At 39.9% G+C, this 23,258-nt stretch overlaps 1 protein-coding gene across 12 annotated transcripts in view; it reads left to right on the top strand.

Annotated features, from left to right (window-relative positions):
• Nucleotides 1–22,666, top strand: part of DENND5A (DENN domain containing 5A) — a 70,875-nt gene extending 48,209 nt beyond the window's left edge. For 3 of the 12 annotated variants that reach the window (XM_037401961.1, XM_037401959.1, XM_037401964.1), the window contains 12 exons: nt 406–510; nt 2,774–2,858; nt 4,085–4,172; nt 5,192–5,320; nt 9,094–9,215; nt 11,148–11,293; nt 11,868–11,986; nt 13,131–13,312; nt 15,203–15,285; nt 16,589–16,712; nt 17,713–17,881; nt 18,592–22,666. In XM_037401961.1, coding sequence (XP_037257858.1) covers nt 406–510; nt 2,774–2,858; nt 4,085–4,172; nt 5,192–5,320; nt 9,094–9,215; nt 11,148–11,293; nt 11,868–11,986; nt 13,131–13,312; nt 15,203–15,285; nt 16,589–16,712; nt 17,713–17,881; nt 18,592–18,775 — 1,536 coding nt within the window. In that variant the 3' untranslated portion in view covers nt 18,776–22,666. Of the gene's footprint in view, nt 1–405; nt 511–2,773; nt 2,859–4,084; nt 4,173–5,191; nt 5,321–9,093; nt 9,216–11,147; nt 11,294–11,867; nt 11,987–13,130; nt 13,313–15,202; nt 15,286–16,588; nt 16,713–17,712; nt 17,882–18,591 lie in introns of those variants that run through there. The other 9 variants (XM_037401972.1, XM_037401966.1, XM_037401962.1 and 6 more) reach the window with 4 other exon arrangements.
• The last annotated feature ends 592 nt before the right edge of the window (nt 22,667–23,258 follow it).

The following is a 23,258-nucleotide window of genomic DNA, read 5'->3' as shown; positions in this document are numbered from 1 at the left end:
TTTTTAAGAGTAAAAAACTTGCTATTGTGTTTTTTTTTCTGAATGGTGTAGGGATAGTTAAGTGACTATTGTCAAGCACTAGTTAGAGGTGTTTTCCTATGAAATTAATAATTTTGTTGTGCTCTTCTGTTTGGAGTCGCCTGTGGGACTAGATGGAGCTTGAAAGGCTTTTATCCTTTCCTCCTCCTTTGTACACAGGAATAGCAAGGACAGTGAAGATGTAACTCGTTTTTTAAAAGAACGTGCAGAATAAATGCACATAATCCAGACAACTGTAATTCATTATCTCTGTTCCCAGCACCCAAGCGCCAGCATTTAAATCTGCTCTCCTTCAAACTATGTAGCAGTTCTCTGTGTGAAGATTTATCATGTGATTCTTTCCCTTCCCTCTTGTATATCACTTAGGATAGAAGCTGTACTGCTTTCGTCTTAGAAGACAGAGCATCAGCATACTCTGCTTCAACTCAGATTTGGGCCTTTCAGACCACCAGACGGCCAACCCTACATAAGGTTAATGCTTTGGATTGATTGCAGATGTTGGCAGATGGTGCTGAATGGTGGAATAAAGAGTGGTGGAATATAATAGAGGCCTGATGGAGGAAGTGCAGTGCATCTCATATTATGATCCACAGTTAAAAAAAAAAACCAACAAAAAACCAACAAAAAAACCCCCAACCAAAGGCCTAACACAAAAGCACCACCAATTCTCTGTGTGTTCTGGCCTTTATTAAATATGCAAAAGCCTGCTGTTTCATACATCGATTTTATTTATTTATCAATAATGAGCCAAGGAGAACTCTTCTTTCTCAATTGACCTTAGTAATGAAGATGGCTTTCCTTCCACCAATCCCAGCTTTCACCTCTCCCCTGCTGATGAACCCTGATAGTTCTACATTAGCTACCTACTGATTCTTCCACGTGCAAAGTAAACCCACACCTTCCTGTGCCCAGAGCAACACGGGAGAGTTGCTGGATACAGGGTCTAATGACTGAAGTAGTCTGAACTTTCTGCAGACCTTGGTTATTCCCTTGCCCGTTATGTCCCACTGCTTTCCTTAGGCTGCCTTCCTTTCCCTTATAGATATAGCTTGCATCATCATTGCTATTTGGTGAAGTTAAAGAAGAGGAACATGATGGTTAAAGGAAGTGGGCAGATAGATACTGCATGAGTTCTGACATTCGTCGTGATTGTTGACATTTTTGCTGCCAGATCCTTTGTTTGCTGCTTGATGTGACTGTTGCCGTTCTCCTTGCCATGGCAGCTGAACACTAGACTGCGTGTGCATGTGTGTGTTTGTTGGGAGTAATGCTGTTGTAGATGTAACTTGTTCCCTGGTTGATAGTTTTCATGCCCTCTTTTCATAAGACTTAAAATTTTGGCTTTCCATGTTGGATCAATGAAGGCATTGAGCTTCTCTGGATTTTTTTGTATCTTCACCACTGAATGCATATTTTTAATTTATCTTGATACAGATGTTACAGACACTCTAGGCTTTATCTTCTGGAGCATGCCACTTCAGGAATAATGCCTCATAGTTCTTTATGTCAACTGTAGTGAGCTATAGGATTGAAGTGTTTAGAGATTTTTTTTTAAAAAGACAGTATAATCAGAGTTAAACCGTAATTACTGCACCTCTTAGGAAGGCATTTAGATGATTTTAGATTACTTTGATAGTGCTGAATTGTCAGCTGTGCTTTACAGTTAGGGTTTCTGCACAAAATGTTGTAATAAAAAATATGGCTTTATAATAGAACTGCTTTTCTGAAATGCAGGATTGCTAAATCTTTACTGGGATTTCAAGTTAATATAATAATTTAGGAAGGTGATAAGTAATACTGATTATTTTCCTCTGTAAGTAATGCCAGTTGATATGCTGAAGAGCCCCTGTTCAGTTACCGCTGCCTTTCTGCGGCTTTGCAAGATTTTGGTTTATCATGCAGGATATTTTAGGATGAATCCAAGAATCTTTTTAGTTTGCCAGCAAAAGATTTCTGCACACCTTGCTTTAAGCCACCAGAGCTTTTTAAGAAGGCAACATAACAAGCGAGTTGCACTGTTAACATCATTTAATGCATTTATCTTGGCCTAAATAGTACATCCCGAATTCTAACTTTTAAGTTGGTTTTCCATGATGTGTAGAGCTGAAGTATTCTTGCTGATAAGCTTTCATTTCCTGCTTGTGTTCTGGGTTGTCTTACTGTGTTTGTGATTATCCAGGTCTTTTGCCTGATGAAATTGAGGGGGGATCTTTGGAGGTTCTAAAACTTTCCAGCATACATCTGTAGCCCAGGATTACCCTGAAGGCAACAGATGTGCGAGGCTGGGTCTGGGTATGAGATGGATTACTCCGGCTGGCACTGCATCCCTTGTCATGGTACTGCTGGAGAGGCAGGAAGGGGAAGGCACATAGTGCAGGTTACAGCCTCAGCCTCAGAACTCTTCTCAAACACAGTGTTTTACAAGCCTTGAAATACTTTCTTGTCATGTTAATGAACTATGAAGATCAAATTACTTTTTCCTGTTACCAGAATCCTTAGATCCCAGTAGTTTTGACTCATGCTTTCCTTAACCTCTTTACAGCTCCTGAGCACCTCTGCTTGTGTCTCATTTTTGGTTTTTACCAATGACTTTAACAGAGATAAACATATTTAAAGCAAGTTTTTCCTATGGCTGATACTTTCAATGATGATTTAAACTATTCTTTTTTATTTGTTAGTTATTTATTCAGCTGATAGTGATTTCTTTAACTAACTTTTTTTAAATTTATTTTAGGGAAAGTCTGCTTTGTGGTCTCATCTGTTACACTACCTAGAAAACAGACAGAGAAAAACTACATCGGGCAGCTTCAGTACCTCAGGTAAGGTTAGCTTCTGCTGGAAGATGATGCACATATGCACTACGCAGAGATCATTTCCTTGGAAATATCCTTCACTCAATATAACTAAATCAAGTTTTCTATCCGCTACAAAATTAATAGGGACCTGGTGTATTGCCTTAATATATTTCGTGAAAAATAAACTTTTTTGGATTGAGCCTACTTGTTTGACTGCAGTAGTCAGATACCAAAAACATCTGATGTTTCCAAGATAGGCTTTAAAATGGATTGCTCCAATACGCCATCCTCCATATGACACATAGTCACTGCATGAGTGGCAAAGCATATTATGTTACGGCTGGGGGTGGAAAACAAGTATAAGCATATAAAATTGTATTATGCATCCTGAAGTTTTATATTCTCTCTTGAAAAGTAACTGAACAGTAACTCGTGGTTTAAAAGATAACACTGAAGAAACGTATTTTTTCAGATGGGGGCATAAGATACAACTTTGGAGAGAACAACGGGTTTGGGGGAGGCAGTGGGTGCCTTTTCTTTTTAAGCTGCTTAAGGTAAAAAACTGAACATTACTAAAATGCATAAGGTCCTGTAAGCAATCAAAACCAAAGAACTGGAAAGTATTAGGGTTTCCTGAATGTCACTTGGTCTGTAGCGTTTTTCTCTATAATACTGAAATTACAATCAGTTTTATGTGTTCTGACTTGGGATTGAGGGCAGGGACTGTGTTTAACATACAACTTGATTCTAAAGTAGTGGTTGAAAGATAAGACTAATAATATTGTTTAAAAAAACCCCAAAGTGTGCTATTAAGAGTGTTACAGGAGTGTGCGAAGTGATAGATTAGTTAGGCCATGTGTGGTGTACTGAGTAAAACATATTGAACACTATTTTTTGGCGTCAACAGTGCCAGTCAGTTTTACTACATACAAAGGAAACAGGGTAGTCTTTAGAAAATAATACTTGATTAGTGTATGTCTTAAGCCATTTGATGTCATACCAATTTCAGCTGAAGCTAAGCTCATTAATGTGTTAATGCTCAGTGTGTGCCGATCTGCATAACCATCTGTGTAGCGTATTAGATTTTCATGTTATTTGAAGCGGAAATAATGCCACAATATCTTCACAAAGCAGTGAGTCATTATTAACATAAGAGTGCACGTTGCGGTGTTAATTCACCTTTTTTCTTATATTGATTTTAAAATGTTTAAATGGATTTCTACTAACAAGGATTTCTGTTCTTCTGAAAGTAGGAATACTTCTTGATTCGGAAAGGAGAAAGTCTGATACCAGTCCAGCCATGTCACCTCTTAGAATCTCTCTCATCCAGGATATGAGGTGAGTTTAAACTATTAAAAGCAATACAGAAACCCCATGATACCTGCATATTTGTGTCTCTGTATAATGTGTACCATACAGAAAAGTCTGTGTTTCATACACCAGGAGATGGATATGGGGAAGGAACCTGCTGAACTGTTTTAAAGTTTTAAAGTACATAGTGCAACCTTTTCATTGACCTCCACAAAAAGATATTTTGTACTGCAAAGTTTGTATATTGTCACAGCTACTAGCTTATAGAAATACCCTGACACAGTTTTCATCTTTATAAAGTATTCTGTATTGTTTTATTTCCGCAGAGATGTGGGTGTAGCATATGTGTTTTCCCAGTCATTGCCAAGTTGGTTGATTAGCTCTGAGCTCATTCTTGCTTCTCAGTGAAGAAAGCAGTTTAAAGAAATTCTTTGATCTAAAGGATGGGCTATCTGATGTTGGGTGCTGCAGTGTGAATAAAACACTAACTTCTGCTCAATGCCTTCTTTTCATTATGTCAAAAAACAATATGCCTAACTTGTGAATTAACTTTTAAAGGATTTTTCTTTCCTCCTTTTTCCTTACCAACATCTGATATTTTTCACTAGGGAGGAGTGATTTGAGGGTTTTCAAGGGACATGGTTGTCCTTTTAAAATATACCCTTTGTGTCTTGTATGGAAGAAAAGCTACTACTGAGCATGCAAAGACAGTATTTAATTTTCCAAAGCACTCAGCCATAAATATTGCAGTGATAAGAATCATTCTGGACCTGAAATCATGTGAGGCAATGGGTCTGGTTTAGAATTTTGTAAATAGGGCACTGCATTGCAGATATTTCCTTTCCAGGCTCTTACTGTTTTTGAGGTAGATATTTGAGGAATTTAGATGGTGCTGAATACTAAGGTGATCATGTCTCTTTTTCCAGTAGTTTGCCAAGAATGCAAAATATCAGGCAAAATTTCTTCTTCAGCCTAGCTTGGTTCAAAAGAACTGTCACACTGAAAATAATGGGCAGTGTCTTTTTTTGTTTGTTTGTTTTTTCCAGGCATATCCAGAACATTAGTGAGATCAAAACAGATGTTGGCAAGGCCAGAGCCTGGGTTCGTCTCTCCATGGAAAAGAAGTTGCTCTCTAGGCATCTAAAACAACTGCTTTCAGATCATGAACTCACAAAGTAAGATGATTTATCTTGGGCAAAGCTTTTAAAAATTTAAACCTGTTGAGTTGCTAGACTTCAAAAACCCAGAAGTGCCTATTCTTCCATCTGCTTAGCAGTGTACAAATGGAATAGAATAAACCAGCCTTCCGAGTGTGTGTCTACCTGTGTGTGAGCTATTTGGGAATTATGATTCAATGTTGGGGCTTCTCAGGTACAGAATCAGTTTTGTCAGCATAGACTGTTTGCGACTTTGAAATCTTCAAAAACTGCTAGGGATTAAATGAAATCGAGCGTAAGTCTAAATGCCACTACTTTGCTGAGTCAAGCTTTTTATCTTGGCCCCCTTTCTGTAACTGGGGGGTGATTTTGTTTTCCTTGGATTGTTTGTGTTTTTGCAACGTGTGGCAAAGTGCAGCTTAGGTCCTGGTTGCAGTTCTGTCACAATATGAAGAGCGTAAAAGGCACATCCAGATGTGCTTCTGTGGTTCTCTGATCAGTGTGACTCAAAGTGACCATTCCTTAGTTTCTCACTTATGTCTCCAAATCTGAGACATTCTTGTAACTCTTTTCAGTGCCATGTAAAACAATGTAGATAAACCACACTAGAAGTTGATTTAAAGAGAACTGATGAATGGTGTACGTGCAGCACTTTGAAGGTGACTAGGAAGGCTGTGATGATCAATTCTTGAATCTCATTTTTGGGTCACAAGCTCAGGATGAGATCTGGTAATCTTTTGCAGTCTTCCATGTTAATACTTCAGAGCATGATTGTCCACATCTCTAGATCAAACTGACAGCTTTGCATTTATAGCCTGCTTAAGAACATAAGGTGAATTGCTTTCATAATAGTCAAATATCTGCTATTACGATTTTTTTTTTGGTTTGGGGTTTTTGTGGGGTTTTTTATTTCCTCTCCTAAACGTTTCAAAATACATGACTTTCAATTCCTTGTATATGAAGTAATTTAAAAAATTATGAAAGGACCCAACCATTGAGACCCAAAACACGATTTAAAGAATAATTGTACCATAGGAAGAAAATGGGAGAAGTGCATTAAGTATGAGCGGAAGGGGGTATGTGATTGAAAGCTGAAGACTTGGACCTGCAGTAATTTCAAGTACTGCTGAGTTAAACTGGCAATAGTGGCAAAAGTACTTTGTACTAGTGCTTTGTGCAAGTACGGATCTTGAAGGGCAAAAGGAGAAATGCTCAGTACAAGGACCTATTTACTTGATGATGTCCAGAGCACATTTACATTCTATTATCTTTGTAAACATAAATAATTATTTTGTAAATAGTACCACAAATTGGAGTACAGGCCATATTTAATACTAATTGTTGTAGGAGTAACAGTTTGAGGTTTACATACACAAAAATGTATTGCTGATAAGGTTGGTTATACTGTTTACTGTGTGGAAATTAAAGGTTCTCTTGTATGGGCCCTAGTAATTGTCGTTAGCTTTAATTGAAGACTTCTTCCTGGAGGCAACTTAACCTGTACTGTCTACCCTTCCTGTCCTCTCCTCCCACTCACACCCACTTGCAAGAACTGTCTCCCCCTCTCAATTTCCCTAAACCCTAACTGCTAATTATTTGAGATTTGCCTTGTATTGAATTATGTTGGACTTCCTGATGAATCTGTGGCTTTCCAACAGCAAGCAAGGCAAAGCTGAAGGACAGAGTGAGGACAGCTAATGAATCTACCTGCACTCTTAAGGTTAAGCCTCTCCAGTGAAGTCAACAGTCCAGATCAGGTTAAATTTAGCAGTGCTTGTGCCATGCAGTACAAGTGCTGTGAGAGGAGTTTCCATACCCCACCATGCTCCACACACCCTCCCACCCCCCTAAGAAAAAAACCCCAACAAACCCCAACTGTCTTGACACTGGCCAATGCACTGTTTGTGTCTGAGACAGATTCTGATTCTCTAGAACAGCGTGAGACAGCAGCAAAAAGATGTTTAAAATGGAAGCGATGAGCAAAGGAGCAACTTGCATAGGAGTGACATAAATTTTTTGTAATCCAGCGTGTTTTGTGCTGCATTTAGATGTCCTAGTTAAAGAAAGGTGTTCTAGGCAGCATGGATTTCAAGTGTGCTCCATTTGTTTTTAGAGGAAGCAGTACCAAGTTCAGTGAGGTATTAAAAGTAATCGTACAGCTTCTGCCTTTTTACAGTTATCGTGATTGTGTGGTGTTCTTTTTCAAAGCAACTGTTAGATATTTTAATTAACCCTTTTTTCTTCACTTGGCATTTTCTAAAAAATACAAGAAAACTGAAACGTGTTTGTTTTCTTCCTAGTCTATAAAGGGACAAGAGTTAGGGCACGGAAGGAAATCACATAGCCTCACTCCCCAGTGGCCTTTGTGTGCACTAGTAAATTGAGAAATCTTACACTTTGAAAAGGACCTTTGTGGATAGACTGTCTGAACGCGTGGTTCAGGTTATTCAAATGAAACATGGACATGATCAACTGTGAGACCGTTGTGGGTTTGCTACACTTGTGGCTACAGGCAGGTTATGGTGGTTTAAGGCTCAGTATCCTTATTTCCATTGCACAGTTCCTGTCAATCTCCAGTGTTAGGTTTGTTATGTAAGTGAGAGTGCGTGTTTGTGTGTGTTAATCATCATTGATTTGTTTTGCAAATCTCTGACTTGTGAGTCACTTGCTGACTTTTTTGTAATTGATATCTGGAATTGAGGGGAGTTGTCCCGATGCCCTCCTGGCAAGAGCAACCCGTGCATGGCTGTGTCAGCACTTCTAATGCCCAGTTCATGCATTTGTGATGTTTTGAATATTCCTCTAGCATCAGTTGGATTTTGATGTATCCTGGCATGCTCTTTTGATTGTTCACCAACACAGGTATTATTTATTGGTTGCATAATTAACAAAAATAGTGGTGATTGCTGTGTACAAGTGAGTAATTGGAAGATATTTTCCAGTCCAAATTTGCACTTGAAAAGGTTGAGGTTGTAAATTCTTCTCAGGGTTTCTCAGTTGCAAGTCTTGCAGTGTGAAATTCTCTTAATGTGTTGGAGTGATTTCAGTAAGACTGAGTGCATTCTTTGCATGGGTGGTAGTGCCTCCACCAGTGAGAGGAGGCTACTGAGCAGCATCTTTTGACATTTCCACTTAAAAGAAGTTGGAAGTTCTGTGAGGTGTTGCAGTCCTAGCAAAGAATTTGCAACCCAGTAAAAGGGAACAGCAGAACTTTAGGCCACCTTTTGCATGCTTGTGATTTTGGTTATGTCAGGAGCTGTGTGCTGTCAGCACTGAAGCTATTCCCTACCTTAATGTGCAGGTTGTTGTAGGCCCTGGGTTATCACCTATAAATTAATACAAGCAGATGGCCCCAGTGTTTGCCCTAGTATCCTTTGAAAATAGTCCTCTGTCTTATGCATGTGCTCGAGGACTCCACACGGCACCATCTGCTTGGAAGTAACTTAAGAGGACTCTCTTTACTTCAGTTCTGTCATTTTACATAGCCAAAAGAAGTACAACATTTCTTTTTCTAACTTTTGGGGTGGGTTTTGGTGGGAAAAGACTCTCGGACCACCCCAAACCTTGCTTTCAAGGGGTGGAAAATAATGTCAAGTCTGGGGCTGATGCACTTGGGAGACTTCAGGCTTGCAGTGTCAACATGTCTTGGCACATTAAATACTATTGGCTTTACCAGTAATTTGTAATCACTTGCCCATTCCTCAGAGTTTACCTAATAAATAAGCACTATAGAAAATATTTCACAGAAAGCATTTTGTTACTATGACAGATTATTTGTTTTGCCTTGTCAGAAAACTCTACAAGCGTTACGCATTCCTCCGCTGTGATGATGAGAAAGAACAATTCTTATATCATCTCCTGTCATTCAATGCTGTTGATTACTTTTGCTTTACCAATGTTTTCACAACAATCTGTAAGTATTTGCTTTCCCTGGATCCCTGATTTCCAGATTTGGTTGAGTCCTTATCCAAAAATCTTAACAGCTTTGATCAACACACCTTAACCTAATATCTTAACCTAATTGTTTTGTTTTCCTCCTGGTATCTGTCTGTGTATGCTGTATCACAATTTCTGTGATCCTCTCTGGTGGGCAGTAGTCTCTCTTTGTGCTGCTAAAGGCTTTTGTTTCTGCCTTCGTAAAACACGCAGCTTTAATCCTTTTAGTTGGGGGAGATTTCTCAACAGAAAATTTGATGGGGGGCTTGTTTGCAAGAACAGTATGGATTGCTCGTTATCAAGGTAAGAATACTAACACGTGCTAGGACTTAAAAAACAAAAAACTTTCTCCTTTTCATGCTCAGCCTACTTTGTCACATGTGTGTGTCTGAGGTTGGGATAACAACGAAATGCCCATCCAGGGCTACTTCAGAACTCTGCAACAATTGAAGTACTTAAAAAAACCAAACCAAAACAAAAGCCCTAGAGAAACTTTTAACCTGTTGCTGATGCCTAAATGTGTTTCAGAGTTCTTGTGCATTTGTGTGCCTGCTGCCACAGGACCTCACTAGTAAGTTGGAAGGAAAGACTTTAGCAAAGCTTATAAAATTATGGGTAGGGGTGTGTGAAAGGACCTCTGTGGCTCCACGATAGGAGCCACCCTTGATGGCTATGATCCATATTTGTGTGCATGAAAGACAAAGCAAGCAGACATCTAAGCAAAACAGGTTTTGGTCTTGTCGGCAGGTTCTGGATGATGCTAAGATCTGGTCTGCTGGATGCAGTTAAATTTTCACTTCATTTAAGGCTATCAGCACAAAAGATAAAAAGGGAAATGTTAAAAGCTTGATGCTCATAGCATTTAAGAATTAATTAAGAAAATTCAACCACCAAGTGCTTTCTTGAGGGCACTGACAACTGAGGAGATGCTGGGGGAGAAATGTATTAAACGCCTCAGCTGAAAAGCCCTAACTGTAATCCAGTTATGCACTATAAAAGAAGGGCAGATCGCCAAGAAACACAATGACCATTCAGATAATCGGATTTTGTTATAAAAGTTTGTTTAATAGGGGGCTGTGTGAGATGTTAGGCGATTGAAGAGCACATGCATTTCACCAGGAGCACATGCCTCCTGAGTCAGAAAAGGGGCTGTAACTCAGGTGATACTAGGTTGAATTAGTTACTGATAAATCAGGGGGCAAGAAGGCATTTGAGCATGTGTGTGTGTGGTGTCAGTTAGAGGGGAAGAAAGTTGTTTGTTCTTTTAAAATCAGGAAGTCTTGCAATTAGCATAACTAAGAGCAATATGATACAGGGAAACTCGCAGCTTTATAATGTGTTTTCACTGAATTTGTTCAGTCGTAGCAGTGAACGCTGCTGCAAGCAAGCCCTGCAAGCAAAGGCTTTGGTTAGTAATTGAATGGGAATTTGTGTTTGTCATGTAGTGTGCATACATGCACACACAAAAGGAGGCAGTTAAGCAGCTGAGCATGGAGTTGGCATGCTGCACTGCGTTGAAGTTCTGGATACGTGAATATTCTGTCTTTACTTCCTTGTCTTTAAGCTGGGGACAAGTAACCATCTTCATGACACGTGTTGAGGCTGGTAAATGAAAAATTATTATACCCATATGGAGGCATTATTCCATCCATATTTCTTTTTTCACTTGACAGTGGTTTGCTGTCAGCTGTGCTTCTTGATGACTGCTATGTGTACACTTTCTGATTGTCAATCAGTGCTTAGTGTGCAAGTGTTAGCAGCATGATTTAAATAGCAGCTCTGACGATGTTTTAACATTTCATGGTACTGCAGTAATATTTTGACTTACCTTTCCCCCCTCTCTTTATTAAAGAAGTTACCTATTTATCCTCCTTCATTTTTGAAGTGTTATTTCTTCTTGTTTTTACAGTGATACCATACCATATATTGATTGTTCCTAGCAAGAAACTTGGTGGTTCAATGTTTACAGCCAATCCTTGGATCTGTATCTCGGGAGAACTGGGTGAAACAGGAGTCCTGCAGATTCCCAGGAATATATTAGAAATGACTTTTGAGGTTGGTATTGCTTGATACAAAAAATGCTTTGAATGTTCTGTTTGTTCAGTTTAAAATTCTCCCCTTGCTGTGCTATCTTGCCACACATTTCATATCTTTAGTCTGTGTGGTTAGTCACAAATACTTCCTGTGCCTCTACATAGCACATTTAATCTATATTTAATGACATGCAGAGCAAAATGACTGACAAATCCTTGGTGCAAGGATGGACAAGACTATCTTTATATTACAGCTTTGTGCTGTAATGGTGGGAGGTGTTATACCCTCTTCTATTGGAAACAAGTGATTCTGTTGTGATTTTTGTGTGTGTGCATGCACTGGATAAAATTTAATTGAAAAAGCTATTTCAACTGATGATGTCTCTGCTGGTCAAAATAGTAGTTAACAAAACAAAGCAAACCAAACAAAAACAAAGCAAGTGGCCTACCCCTAAAAAGCCCAGAATCAGTTGTGCTTTCAGAAGAGGGGAACCACGTTTCTGATTCCCTGTCTTAGCATGTTCCCTAATAGTTTACTCCTCCGGCATGCTGCTCTCTTTCAGTTTACTCTGACAAACTCTGTGTTCAATTTGCAGTGCCAGAACCTGGGAAAACTGACCACAGTCCAAATAGGACATGATAATTCAGGACTGTATGCCAAGTGGCTAGTGGAATATGTTATGGTCAGAAATGAAATAACAGGGCATACTTACAAGTAAGTATCATCCCGATGTTTCATGTTGGGTAAGTAGAATTTCTGCAGGGAGCTGATTAGAAAGGTCTTATGTCCTGAGACTCTGTGTCTACAGTTGCTGCTACCTGAAGGCAGAGAAAGATCACTTGGCTTCTGGCATGTTGTGATTCTTAAAAAATTGAACAGAGTTTTCAGTTTGCAGATGCTTGTGTCCAGCCTCAAAGCATTGGTGGAGAAGATAAGTTGACTGTTGGGCATGTTAAAAATGATCTGCCTTGAGCCCAGGGAAGAAATAGCAAGTTAGAGCTTGCTGCTTACCAACTATGGCCGGTATTTTGTATTAAAGGCTGAGTGCTGCAGGTGTTACAGAGAGGTCTTTGGACACAAGCTGGAACACAAGGACTTATGAGTGTTAGAAACCTGTGTTTACACAGTGAAGGTAAAGAAATGAGATTTCTGTAAGAATGACGTTTATTTGTGTAGGATACAGCATAGTTTGATGCCCTGGCCTTTTTTTAGAGAAACTGTCAGGCTCATGTTGATGACAAATTGGCGGGTAAGTCCACTCGGTTCTCCATGCCAGTTTGTAATTAAATAAAGAGGCAAGATTCTATTTTTGGATGCTGTTCAGTTTTCTGATTAAGCTGATTAAACTGACATCAACATTGGTTCATGGAGAGTGATAATGAGCAAGTGAGCACATATGCTTTCTAGTGTCTGATTTAATATTCCAATTCCAATAGATGTATTGGTGTTTTGGCATTTAAGTATATGTTTGGGGTTTTTTGTTTGGGTATTGTTTTTTGGTTGGTTTTTTTTTGTGGCTGACCCATCTATAGGGTGTAGTGGGTCTTTCTCTTCTACCTCTTTTGCCTCTGCAAGAGGCAAGACACAAGACTGTCTGCCACATTTTGCTTTGTAGATCATGGTCATCTAGTGCAACGTTTAGTACAAACTTGGAACAAAGAAGCTGTTTTATTTTTGCTCCCTCTGCTGGCAAAAGCCAAACCAAAGACTTTGTTACTTGTTGCTGGATGAGTGAAATAGTTGTAATGACTGTACTGGGAGAATTTGGGTTTTATGCAACCGCAGTTGGAAGTCTTTAGCGTGGAAAATTGAATCTGGGTTGAAGGATTCGATCCACATATCTCCTTTACGTTCTTAGGTTTCCCTGTGGAAGGTGGCTTGGAAAGGGAATGGATGACGGCAGCTTAGAGAGGATCCTGGTGGGAGAGCTGCTGACTTCGCACACTGAGGTTGATGAGCGGCAGTGCCGAACCCCTCCTTTGCAGCAGTCACCCAGCATGATCAGAAGATTTGTCACTATATCACCAAACAACAAGCCAAGTGAGTGGTGGGGGACGCCTGGTCTTGCTGTTGTGCATCATTGCCTGAGGAGAGCTGCTTGCCAACAGAACTTTAGGTTGTCTTGTATTTTAGAACTGTAGCTTGGAGAGGACCTGTGAAACTCACTTAGCCCAACCCCCTGTTCAAAGCCCTGCTAACTTCTGATTTACAATCCTGAACAACCTCTTCTATCTACTCAAATTTTGACAGTCTCTGAGGATGGAAGGGAGATGTCTCTGGACTCCTGGTCCAGTGCTTAGCTGCCCTAGTGGTGCTTTATTTATCCTTGTACTTCATCTGTGGAATGAATATGTATTGGGTTTGTGTGGGAAGGTTTTAGTAACAGGGAGGGCTACAGGGGTGGCTTCTGTGAGAAACTGCCAGAAGCTTCCCCTGTGTCCAGTGGAGCCCATGCCAGCTGGCTCCAAGATGGACCCACTGCTGGCCAAGGCCGAGCCCATCAGTGACGGTGGTACCATCTCTGGGATAACATATTTAAGACAGGGGGAAAAACTGCGCAGTGTCAGCTGGAGAGAGGAGTGAGAATGTGTGAGAGCAACAACCCTGCAGCCCCCCAGGTCAGTGCAGAAGGAGGGGCAGGAGGGGCTCCAGGCACCGGAGCAGAGATTCCCCGACAGCCCGTGGTGAAGCCCATGGTGGGGCAGGCTGTGCCCTCAGCCCGTGGAGGTTAACGGTGGGGCAGATCCCCACCTGCAGCCCGGGGATGGTCCCACGCTGGAGGAGGGGGATGCCTGAAGGAGGCTGTGACCCCACGAGGGACCCACGCTGGTGCAGGCTGTGCCTGAAGGACTGCACCCTGTAGGAGGGACCCACGCTGGAGCGGTTTATGAAGAACTGTAACCCATGGGAGAGACTCACGTTGGAGAAGTCCATGGAGGACTGTCTCCTGTGGGAGGGACCCCAGGCTGGAGCAGAGGCAGTGTGAGGAACCCTCCCTCTGAGGACGAAGGAGTGGCAGAGACAGCGTGTAATGAACTGACCACAACCCCCACTCCCTGTCCCTCTGTACCGCTGGAGGGGAGGAGGTAGGGAAACGAGTAACGTTAAGCCTGGGAAGAAGAGAGGGGTGGGAGGAAGATGTTTTAATATTTTATTTTATTTCTCATTATCCTACTCTGATTTGATTTGTAATGAATTAAACCAATTTCCCCAAGTTGACTCTGTTTTGCCTGTGATGGTAGTTGCTGAGTGACCTCTCCCTGCCCTTCTCTCGACCCACAAGCCTTTCATTGTATTTTTTCCCCCTGCCCAGTTGAGGAGGGGGAGTGATGGAGGGGCTTTGGTGGGCACCTGGTGTCTAGCCAGGGTCAACCCACCACACAGTGCTATGGAGGAAGGTAGAAATTTTCTGTCCTGTCTCTGTCTCTCCTTCATGAATGAAAAAGCTTGCTAGTGGTTTCTGTTCATGGACTTTAGTTTTCCATTGAGATCACTGTTCCAGGGTTGTCTTATTCCTGATAAACCCGGTGGTTGCTTTGCTCCCAAGCATGCTTGGGTTTACAGTGAAACTATCACAGGAATTATTTCCGGGATGCTCAGATTTGGTGGTCCTCATTGAAGCACAGCTCCTTTTCTTAATTTTGGGCCCTGGTCTGAAAAATCACATAAGACATAAAAACCCTTTCCACCTGTTGGTGTGTTGAAACACCACAGTGTTAGCTTCGATGTAAAACCATTTCTACCTCCTCCACAGTAAATAAAAATAAAATAGGATTTCTATTACCCACATTCCAACACCTTTTCACTAGCAGCAGGAGTCATACAGATTTGTGCTCCTCTTCTTTTTTTGTGGTATGCCTTATCCCTTGTGCACAAGTACAGTTTCTAAAGCTGTTACGGAGTGACTGGATATATTTTTGTATTTTGCAGAGTTAAATACTGGTCAGATACAAGAAGCTATTGGTGAAGCTGTCAATGGTATTGTCAAGCATTTCCACAAGCCAGAGAAGGAGGTGAGGATTTGTGTGTGTAGTGGCACTCCTGTCTTAAAACTCTTCTTAGTAAGGATTGGAGAATATATAACTGAAATAACTAAACTGAATGAACAGTGATCTGTTTGAAAATTTCTTAAGTGGAGCAAAAATAAGGTAATGAGACTACACCATTGGAAGAGGACATCCTCAAGTGCCTCAGTTTTGCTGCTAACTGGAGCATTAATTTAGATGTTAACATTCTGGTATTGGAAATTGAGTTATTAGTAAAATTGTGCCAAGGATTCTGCCTGTACCACTGTTAAGAGTGTTGCCTCTTGTTTAGTTTGTTCTGGATTAACTGACATTTTACATTTACATTTGAGTGCTGAGTAGTTTTTTGTATGCCTGTTGTGCATTATCTTTGCTACTTAAAACATGAAAACCCGTGGGCTGCTGTAAAAAACCAACAGAAACAAAAAAGACCCACGCCCAAACACCCACACTTCCCCCGGCAAGTGAAGCAGAAGTGCTGTCAAAGACTCTGGTATGCTTCTCATTACACATGTAATCATCTTAACTGACTTGGCAGTTGTTTCCTGAAACAAACCTAAGAAGCATGCCTCTGTCAAACTGTCACAACCCAGCCCTTGTGAGCCAGGGGGATGTAGAGCAGAGTTGACTCCAGTGAGGATCTCTCTTGGAGAGTTATTAATTTTTTACAAATAGGTCGTCCCATTCCTTCTGCATCCATCTTTTCTAAGCTCAGTATAGAATGGCAAATTCGTATACAGTATAATTCTGGTTGATGATTTTATTTACACAGTAATCTCAAGTGGTCATGCACTGTTTTTGCAAAACAGAATTTGCCATCATGTTCTAGTAAGAATTTGGCTTTTTTTCTGAGATTTAAAAACTGCATTAAATGTTGTTTTTGTTGATAAGCAAACAGTCTGAGGCACCTGCTACAATGGACCTGTGGTCTTTATTGCTTAGTAAAAGAGGAAAATATTTTATGAATTATCTGCATGGTGGTCGTTATTACAGGTAAAGTCTGCTCATAATCTTTATCTTGGCTTTTTCATGGCTTCACTTGATGATGACGAGGCACTGAGATTGCTTTCTTCAGCCTCATTCTTAGAGGTCAACACTGTTTTGAATGCTCAGGACTTGTGAGAACTGGGTCATCCTGATCCTGTCTGGGACCACTGTTTGACAGTAGACTGTAACCTGGGGCATCAATGTATTTAAAAACGGGTTTCAGTAGTAGGTGCAGGAGACACTTGTTTTCCAGACTTCCAAACTGAGATAATAAGTGTGTGGGCTTTCCGTGTGTGCTTGGCAGAGAGGCAGTCTGACGCTGTTGCTGTGTGGAGAAAGTGGACTTGTTTCAGCTCTTGAGCAAGTGTTTCAGCATGGATTTAAATCACCAAGACTCTTCAAAAACGTCTTTATTTGGGACTTTTTAGGTAAGTGGGAGGAAGACATACCAGAGCTGGTTTGTGGCTTTGAAATATATCTGTGTGTTCTTTATCATTGTTACTGTGTCTCAGCTGGTGTGAACAGCCTACTTCTTGAAGGCATCTTGGCAGCTGAATTGCCATAAGGGCTCTTGCCTTGAACTGTTGAGAGAAAGAGCATTTGTCTTCTGCCAAAGTTGACACTGTACTTAATACAGTGACTGGATTTGTCCTTCTAGCAGTAGTAGTGTAAAAAAAAAAATTTCTTAGTGAGGAAGAATTATTTAAATAAGGTGGTGAATTGACATGGTAACCTTGTTCTTAGTTAAGCATGGTGAAAGCAATAAATCACACTGAAGAGGTTGAGTTGCCTTATAAAGCACAACAGATGGATCTGTTGGTACTTACTGGATGTTGTAATAAAAGGGTTATAAGCATACATTTTTCACACTGTCCAGATCCTTTGACATAAAGCTGAATAAATCAACCGAGTACACAAACACCTTTTAGAAAATTAATTATTTTTAATGGTGTTTCTGTTGTTTTGAGTAGGTACTTTGACATTACTCTTCTCCTTATGTCACCATTTTGCTGTAGCATCTCAAAATTCAGTAGATACAAGAACCTCTTCAGCATGGTTCAGAGGGAAGAAAGCGGAATCCCAGTTTTGCACATGGGGAACACAAGACTGAATCAAACATGAAAAAACCCCAGTGCCTAAATGTAATCATTCAGGAAATTCATGGACAAGCTTTGAATTTAGGTCTTTAAACTTTTACCTGTCCACTCTGTAATAGACACTCATGCTTTTTTGCCAGTGGTCCGATAGCCTTGTGGATTTGTAAGCATGATTCCTGGGAAAAAAACTATACTGAGACGGTATCAAATCAAATAATCTAAATTTGAAGGTCATAGTACATAATTATTTTATTCCAAGCACAAGAGAATGATATTTTAGGACTGCTATATGTGCTGATGAAACTTTATTATCTCCTATGATTCTTTTAAGAAAAAGCACAAACATACTATGAGACCCTTGAGCAAAATGAGATGGTCCCAGAAGAGAACTGGCAGACAAGGGCCAGGAATTTCTGTCGTTTTATCACTGCGATCAACAACACCCCTAGAAACATTGGGAAGGATGGCAAGTTTCAGATGCTGGTGTGTCTTGGAGCCAGGTATAGAGAAACTTCTTTATTATTATTGACATTTTAATAAAATGAAGTGTTGCACATCAGTAAGATAAAGCCACGCAACTACTGGGTGGTGCAGTTTGGCTGTTACTTAACACAGTTCTTTGTAACTAAAGATGGGTCGAGTGAACCATGCCCTGACTTGAGTTCTTGGGCATGTGAAGTGTCGGAAATTGGAGATAAAAAAACTGAGTTTCCCAATGAGCTGACTAGCTGAATCAAGAGAGAAAGGTAGTAAGCTGGTGTGAATAGCCTCCCTCTGGTGTACCACTAGCAAGGTCGGAAAATAGAAAACCATCCTCACTGAGGTCTGGTGAGTGATGGCTAGGTGACTTCCCCACCTTCTCCTTTCTCATTATAGGAGATGGGTGAGAGGGAAGCTGGGGCCATCTGGAAGCCTCTTGACCCAAAGTCAGTAGGGAAGGCTAGTGACTTTGGGCCTGCTTGGGACTTCCAGGCCTCCAGGGAAATACATCTTTGGATGCGAGAGGTGGAAGGCCTAGAAACATGGCTGTCGGGGATGCTCCGTACTTAAACAGGTTCCACAGTTACCTCCCATTTTCCTGGCTTATAACAGTAGACAGAGAAGATGGTAGGTCTGTTTAGAAGGCAAAGAATAAAACCCATGTCAGTGAAAATGAGAAATTAACTGGGCTTTATTTTTTATTTCCATATTACAATTGTCACTTTGTCAGAGACCACCTTTTGCATCACTGGATCGCCCTACTCGCGGACTGCCCGATCACAGCACAGATGTATGAAGACATAGCATTGATTAAGGATCATACTCTTGTGAATTCTTTGATTCGCGTGCTGCAGACCTTGCAGGAGTTCAACATTACGCTGGAGGCATCTCTTGTCAAAGGAATCGATATTTGACCTCTTGTCCCACAGGAAAAACTATCTTTAAAAAAAAAAAAAAAGCAACAAGGAGTGAATCTCGTTAGTATGCAAAAGTTCTGTCTTGCCAGTACATTGTATCGTGAACTTGTTCATGGCCCCAAGATGCAACTTTGACTTTTCTTGAAGGAAACTCCAAAAATAGTACAGGCAAATGGATAGAAGCTGTAAACTCAATGTAAAAAAAAAAGAGGATTTTGGTATAAATCTATTTTAGAGTTTATTTGCTGATTTGCTTTTTACACACTTTCATGTGAAAGAGATAGAGATGAGTATTGTGCAGCTTATTTTAAAGCTGCAGTATTTCCTTGCCATAGAAAATGTGCAGTGAGCCTTTCAGCATTCTGTGAACTTGCCTTCAGATATGCTGTATGTCATAGACCCCAATGTATACACTCCATTTCTGCTGAGAAGGTCATTCTATAGTTTTTAAACTAATATTTTATATATTAACATTATTACCAATGTTTGATTTTTAATGTATTGGGTCATGTTTTGCTGCAAGGGAACTACAAATCTGATGTGTGCTTTTTTTTAATAGCTCCAAAGCACTGGTTTGTCAACAAATCATTTTTTCCTTTATTTTTGTTGTCAGTATTATTTTTAGTGAAATCCAGGAGACTGAACCGTGAAATGTGCAGAGATCAAAGTAATATTTTTCATATTGGTATGTAATTGCACAAAAGAAATTAAGTGTGTTTTTTAACTGATGTTTTTATTTATTTAACCTATCATTGTGTTTTGTAAGTTTGTCTTTAAAAAAAACCTTCTGTTATACAACTGGCTATATTATGTTGCAATTCAGAATTTACAGTGCAGCCCACTTAAATGAAAAACCTGGAATAAGTATTCATAACACAAAAGTGTTTCCACTTGAACTAGCCTTTTGAATTTTGCTATTATGGTTGCTGCTGGTAATTTTCTTAACTGCTAATAAAGAGGGACATGAGTTCCCCAAATGCCACATGACTAAACAAAGAATTTTATGCCCCCACAAATTAATAACAGTATACCTTACTAACATATATAAGGATTTCTTAATTTTTTGAAAAGACAGTGAGTAGTAAGGTTTTTTTCTTTTCCTTATGAATGAATATTTCTTGGATCCTGTTATCACAGTCTGCTTCGTTTGGGATGCTTTTGTTTTAGCAGAGAAAGCTTCATAAAGTCTGTTTTACAATAAAACACAAACATTTTGAAAGCTTAATTTATTGGAGATCTGGAACTTGGCAAATGCCTAAAAGGCATCTCTGTTCATTTGAGTCCTCTGATAACAATCTCTTTGAAATGAAGATGTGACTGAAGAACAGGCTGATTTATCAGCATCACAAATTACTGTACAGAAATTCAGGGCTATGTATTTAAGAGGTCTCCACTGTATAAACTTATCTCAGTATTGTCTCTCTTTTGAGAAGCCGAGTCCAACTTTTTGGTTCATACAATGTTGTAGCACCTTTTCTTTACCTACAGCATAGTCACATCTTGTGATAGTTTTATTTCCATAATTTATAAGTATAGCACATGTATTAAATTTTTGAATATTTTTACTTTTGTCCTATTTATTTCATTATTAAACTGAGAAGTTCCATTGTCACTGCTTATCAGAGCAAGATTCTTTTTTGATTTCACAGTAGCATTAGGAAGACGTGAGGGCAGTGTCCAAGCCACTCCTCGTGCTGGGTGGATGCGAGTTCTTTTGCAGTTTGGAGCTTACAGGAGCATTTCACAGAAGTATTTTGTGTGTGCAGGTTTGGTTTTGTTCTTTTGGGTTTTTTTGGGTTTTTTTCCATATTTGGAAGGGCAAAAATAAAACAGATGTACTTTATTCTAAGAATTTTGTGTATTCAACTTAATATGTTGGGATAATGTTTATATGTTTGCCCTGAATTGCTTGCTTATGTATTAATAATAGCAAACACACACCCCCAGTTTTACAGTGCTTTCAGCTATATATATTTAAGATTATTTTATTTGGCCTGTGTATTTCACAGGGAATATGTCCACATAAGAAAGGAGAGTTGGATTAATTATTTTGACCTTAACGGATCAGTTGATCCTGCTAAACCCGTATCTCTCACAGTATGAAGTATGGATTAATTTTATCTTGCATGAGGTAATTAACCCTGAATGAAGGTTCTTTTTTCTTTACAAGTTCGCCTAGTGTGTCATGATACCGTTGGTTGGATGGCTGGCTTTGGTGTGGGTCTCTGTCCTCGTTGTGACAGTCAGCGGTAGCTGGGATGGACAGCGCTGGGGGTTTACTGGTTCCCAGGTGGTGGGCGCTTTGGCTGGCCCATGGTGATGAAGCTGTCCATCGGTGACAGCTATCCGTGTGCTGGCTGTCCAGATGCAAAAGGAAGGTGCAGGGGTCATCTTCCCAGCTCCTCCATTACTTTATTTTCACAGGGAATATCACTTTGTGATAGACCCTTTCTCCTTCTCTGGCAGGGGGTCTAATCCTATTAGGATCAAAGCACTTTTTGCGTTGCAGGCTTCCTTCAAGTCTGGAAGGATTTCTCCACTGAAGGACCAGTGGAAGATTCTGAAATGCAGCAGAAAAAAATGTTGGTTTTGTTGGATCCAGAGGCCACCAAGGAGGACTGAGATATTAAGTACAGCTATGTGGTAGCCTGTGCTAGGGTTTTGGGAAGAGGTTTGCCTGGCAGATCTAAGAACAGTTCAGTCTGTAGTAGCAGCCATAATCCGTATGACTTTTCAGTGTTTACCACAAACTGACCTACTTCTTTCATTGATGTAGCTAGCATCAGTCCCACAAAATAATGGTAGGACCCAGCATTTGCTCCTTCCATGCCATTCTGCTGAACTGGATGACTCTGTATAAGAACAAGTGGTGTGGTCAGCATCTTTTCAACTAGAGCTTTGTAAAATCCATCTCCCTTTTTAAAACTTGCGTTGTTTTTTGTTCAGAAATGAGCTATAGAGTAATGCAATTGTAATTTTTTTATCTTCCCCTGTTACTTTTCTAAAATAAGGGGAAGCAGGTTTGGTAGATGCAGGTTAGGGTTTTTTTGGGTAACAGTTAATGGGAAAAGATAATGTTTTGTTAACGGCACACGTGCATTCTGTAGAGAGAAGTAGAATGATAAAAAAATGAGTAGTTCGTGATGCAGTAAATATACAGTGCTAAATTGGCCAAGCATTTACAGGCACATACCTGATTTGAGGAAATAAAAGAGGCTATCGCCTATCAACTATTTTTGCTTCTTTGATTAATGCTGTCAGAGTTGATAAAATGATACTTTATAAAAAAAGAAAATGCCAATTAATAAAGACAATTTAAATGTAATGAAATACTATGGTGATAAGTTTATACAAAAAAAAAAAAGCCTTTACTTGCCATAAATTTAACCATCTTGACATTCTGTAGCTGAAAATATATTCATCAACTGGGGACTATTCCACAACTTTTTCCATTACGAAGAGTATTTTTCACATTGTTCAAATGGGACCTAGTAGCTGGGTGATCCATATTTTTGATGTGTTTTGAATTCATGAATATGTTAAGATTTCTGCAGTGAAACTATTCAGAGTTAACTTTTTCTGTATATTGTTAAATGATTTATGTCCATAGTGCAAGATACTATAGGATACTTGAAGATATTGTACACGTACTTCACATCTTTGTAGTTCTTTATTTTATACCTAGACATTGGCTGTTAAACTAAGATAAAGCGTCAATACCTTATGAACTATATATTTTACTACATGGGGGAACCACTGGCTTGTGTTTTTTAAGGGCGGGCATCGAAGTTTACATTATAATGACAAAACCAGGTACTGTTCTCCTTTTTTATTTTTTCTGTGACATTTCAATCCATTGGACATTAAATGTGAGTTGAATATACAAAACAGATTTACAGGTGTAGCTTATTTGCTGAATTGCAATAAAATTTGTCTTCTAACATGATAAATAGCATTAATGTGCTATTTTCGAAAGCCTCTAAGTTGGCTAATCATCTTCTCTTCTTTGCCAGGCTGCAGGTACGTATGACGTTTTAGTGCCTGATGTCAGGAGATGGTTTTTGTGCAGTTTTGTATCTGATCTGTTCAACTAGATGCCTGCCTCCCTCCCGGCACCAGCATAGCCTTCTCGCAAGCGGTTGTTGTGGGTCAGACTGCTCTCGGTGGAAGAGATGCCTTCTCAGTAATCAGGGACTGGGGAGAACAGGAAGGCAGAGGGACTAATGCAGATCTTGGAAAGTGTCTGTGAGTACCCACGTGTGTATGTGCTGCCTTTCGCTCTGTGTCAAACCGTATGAGATCATTGTTGGTTGTTTCAAACTACGAGGGAAAACACAGAAGGGAGAAGTTTGATAATTTTTTGGAAGTATCTCTGCTTCTTTCACCTCTCTTTGTTTCTGCACATGGACACAGCCTGGTCTGTGGTGGAGGCATTGTGTTAAGCCAAGCAAAATAAGAAGTGTTAAGATCTCTTGGGGGA

This window comes from Falco rusticolus, chromosome 10, assembly GCF_015220075.1.
Source record: "Falco rusticolus isolate bFalRus1 chromosome 10, bFalRus1.pri, whole genome shotgun sequence".
NCBI classification, from domain to species: domain Eukaryota; kingdom Metazoa; phylum Chordata; class Aves; order Falconiformes; family Falconidae; genus Falco; species Falco rusticolus.
Note: the sequence above shows the minus strand (reverse complement) of the source record. Positions and strands in the feature narration are given on the sequence as shown.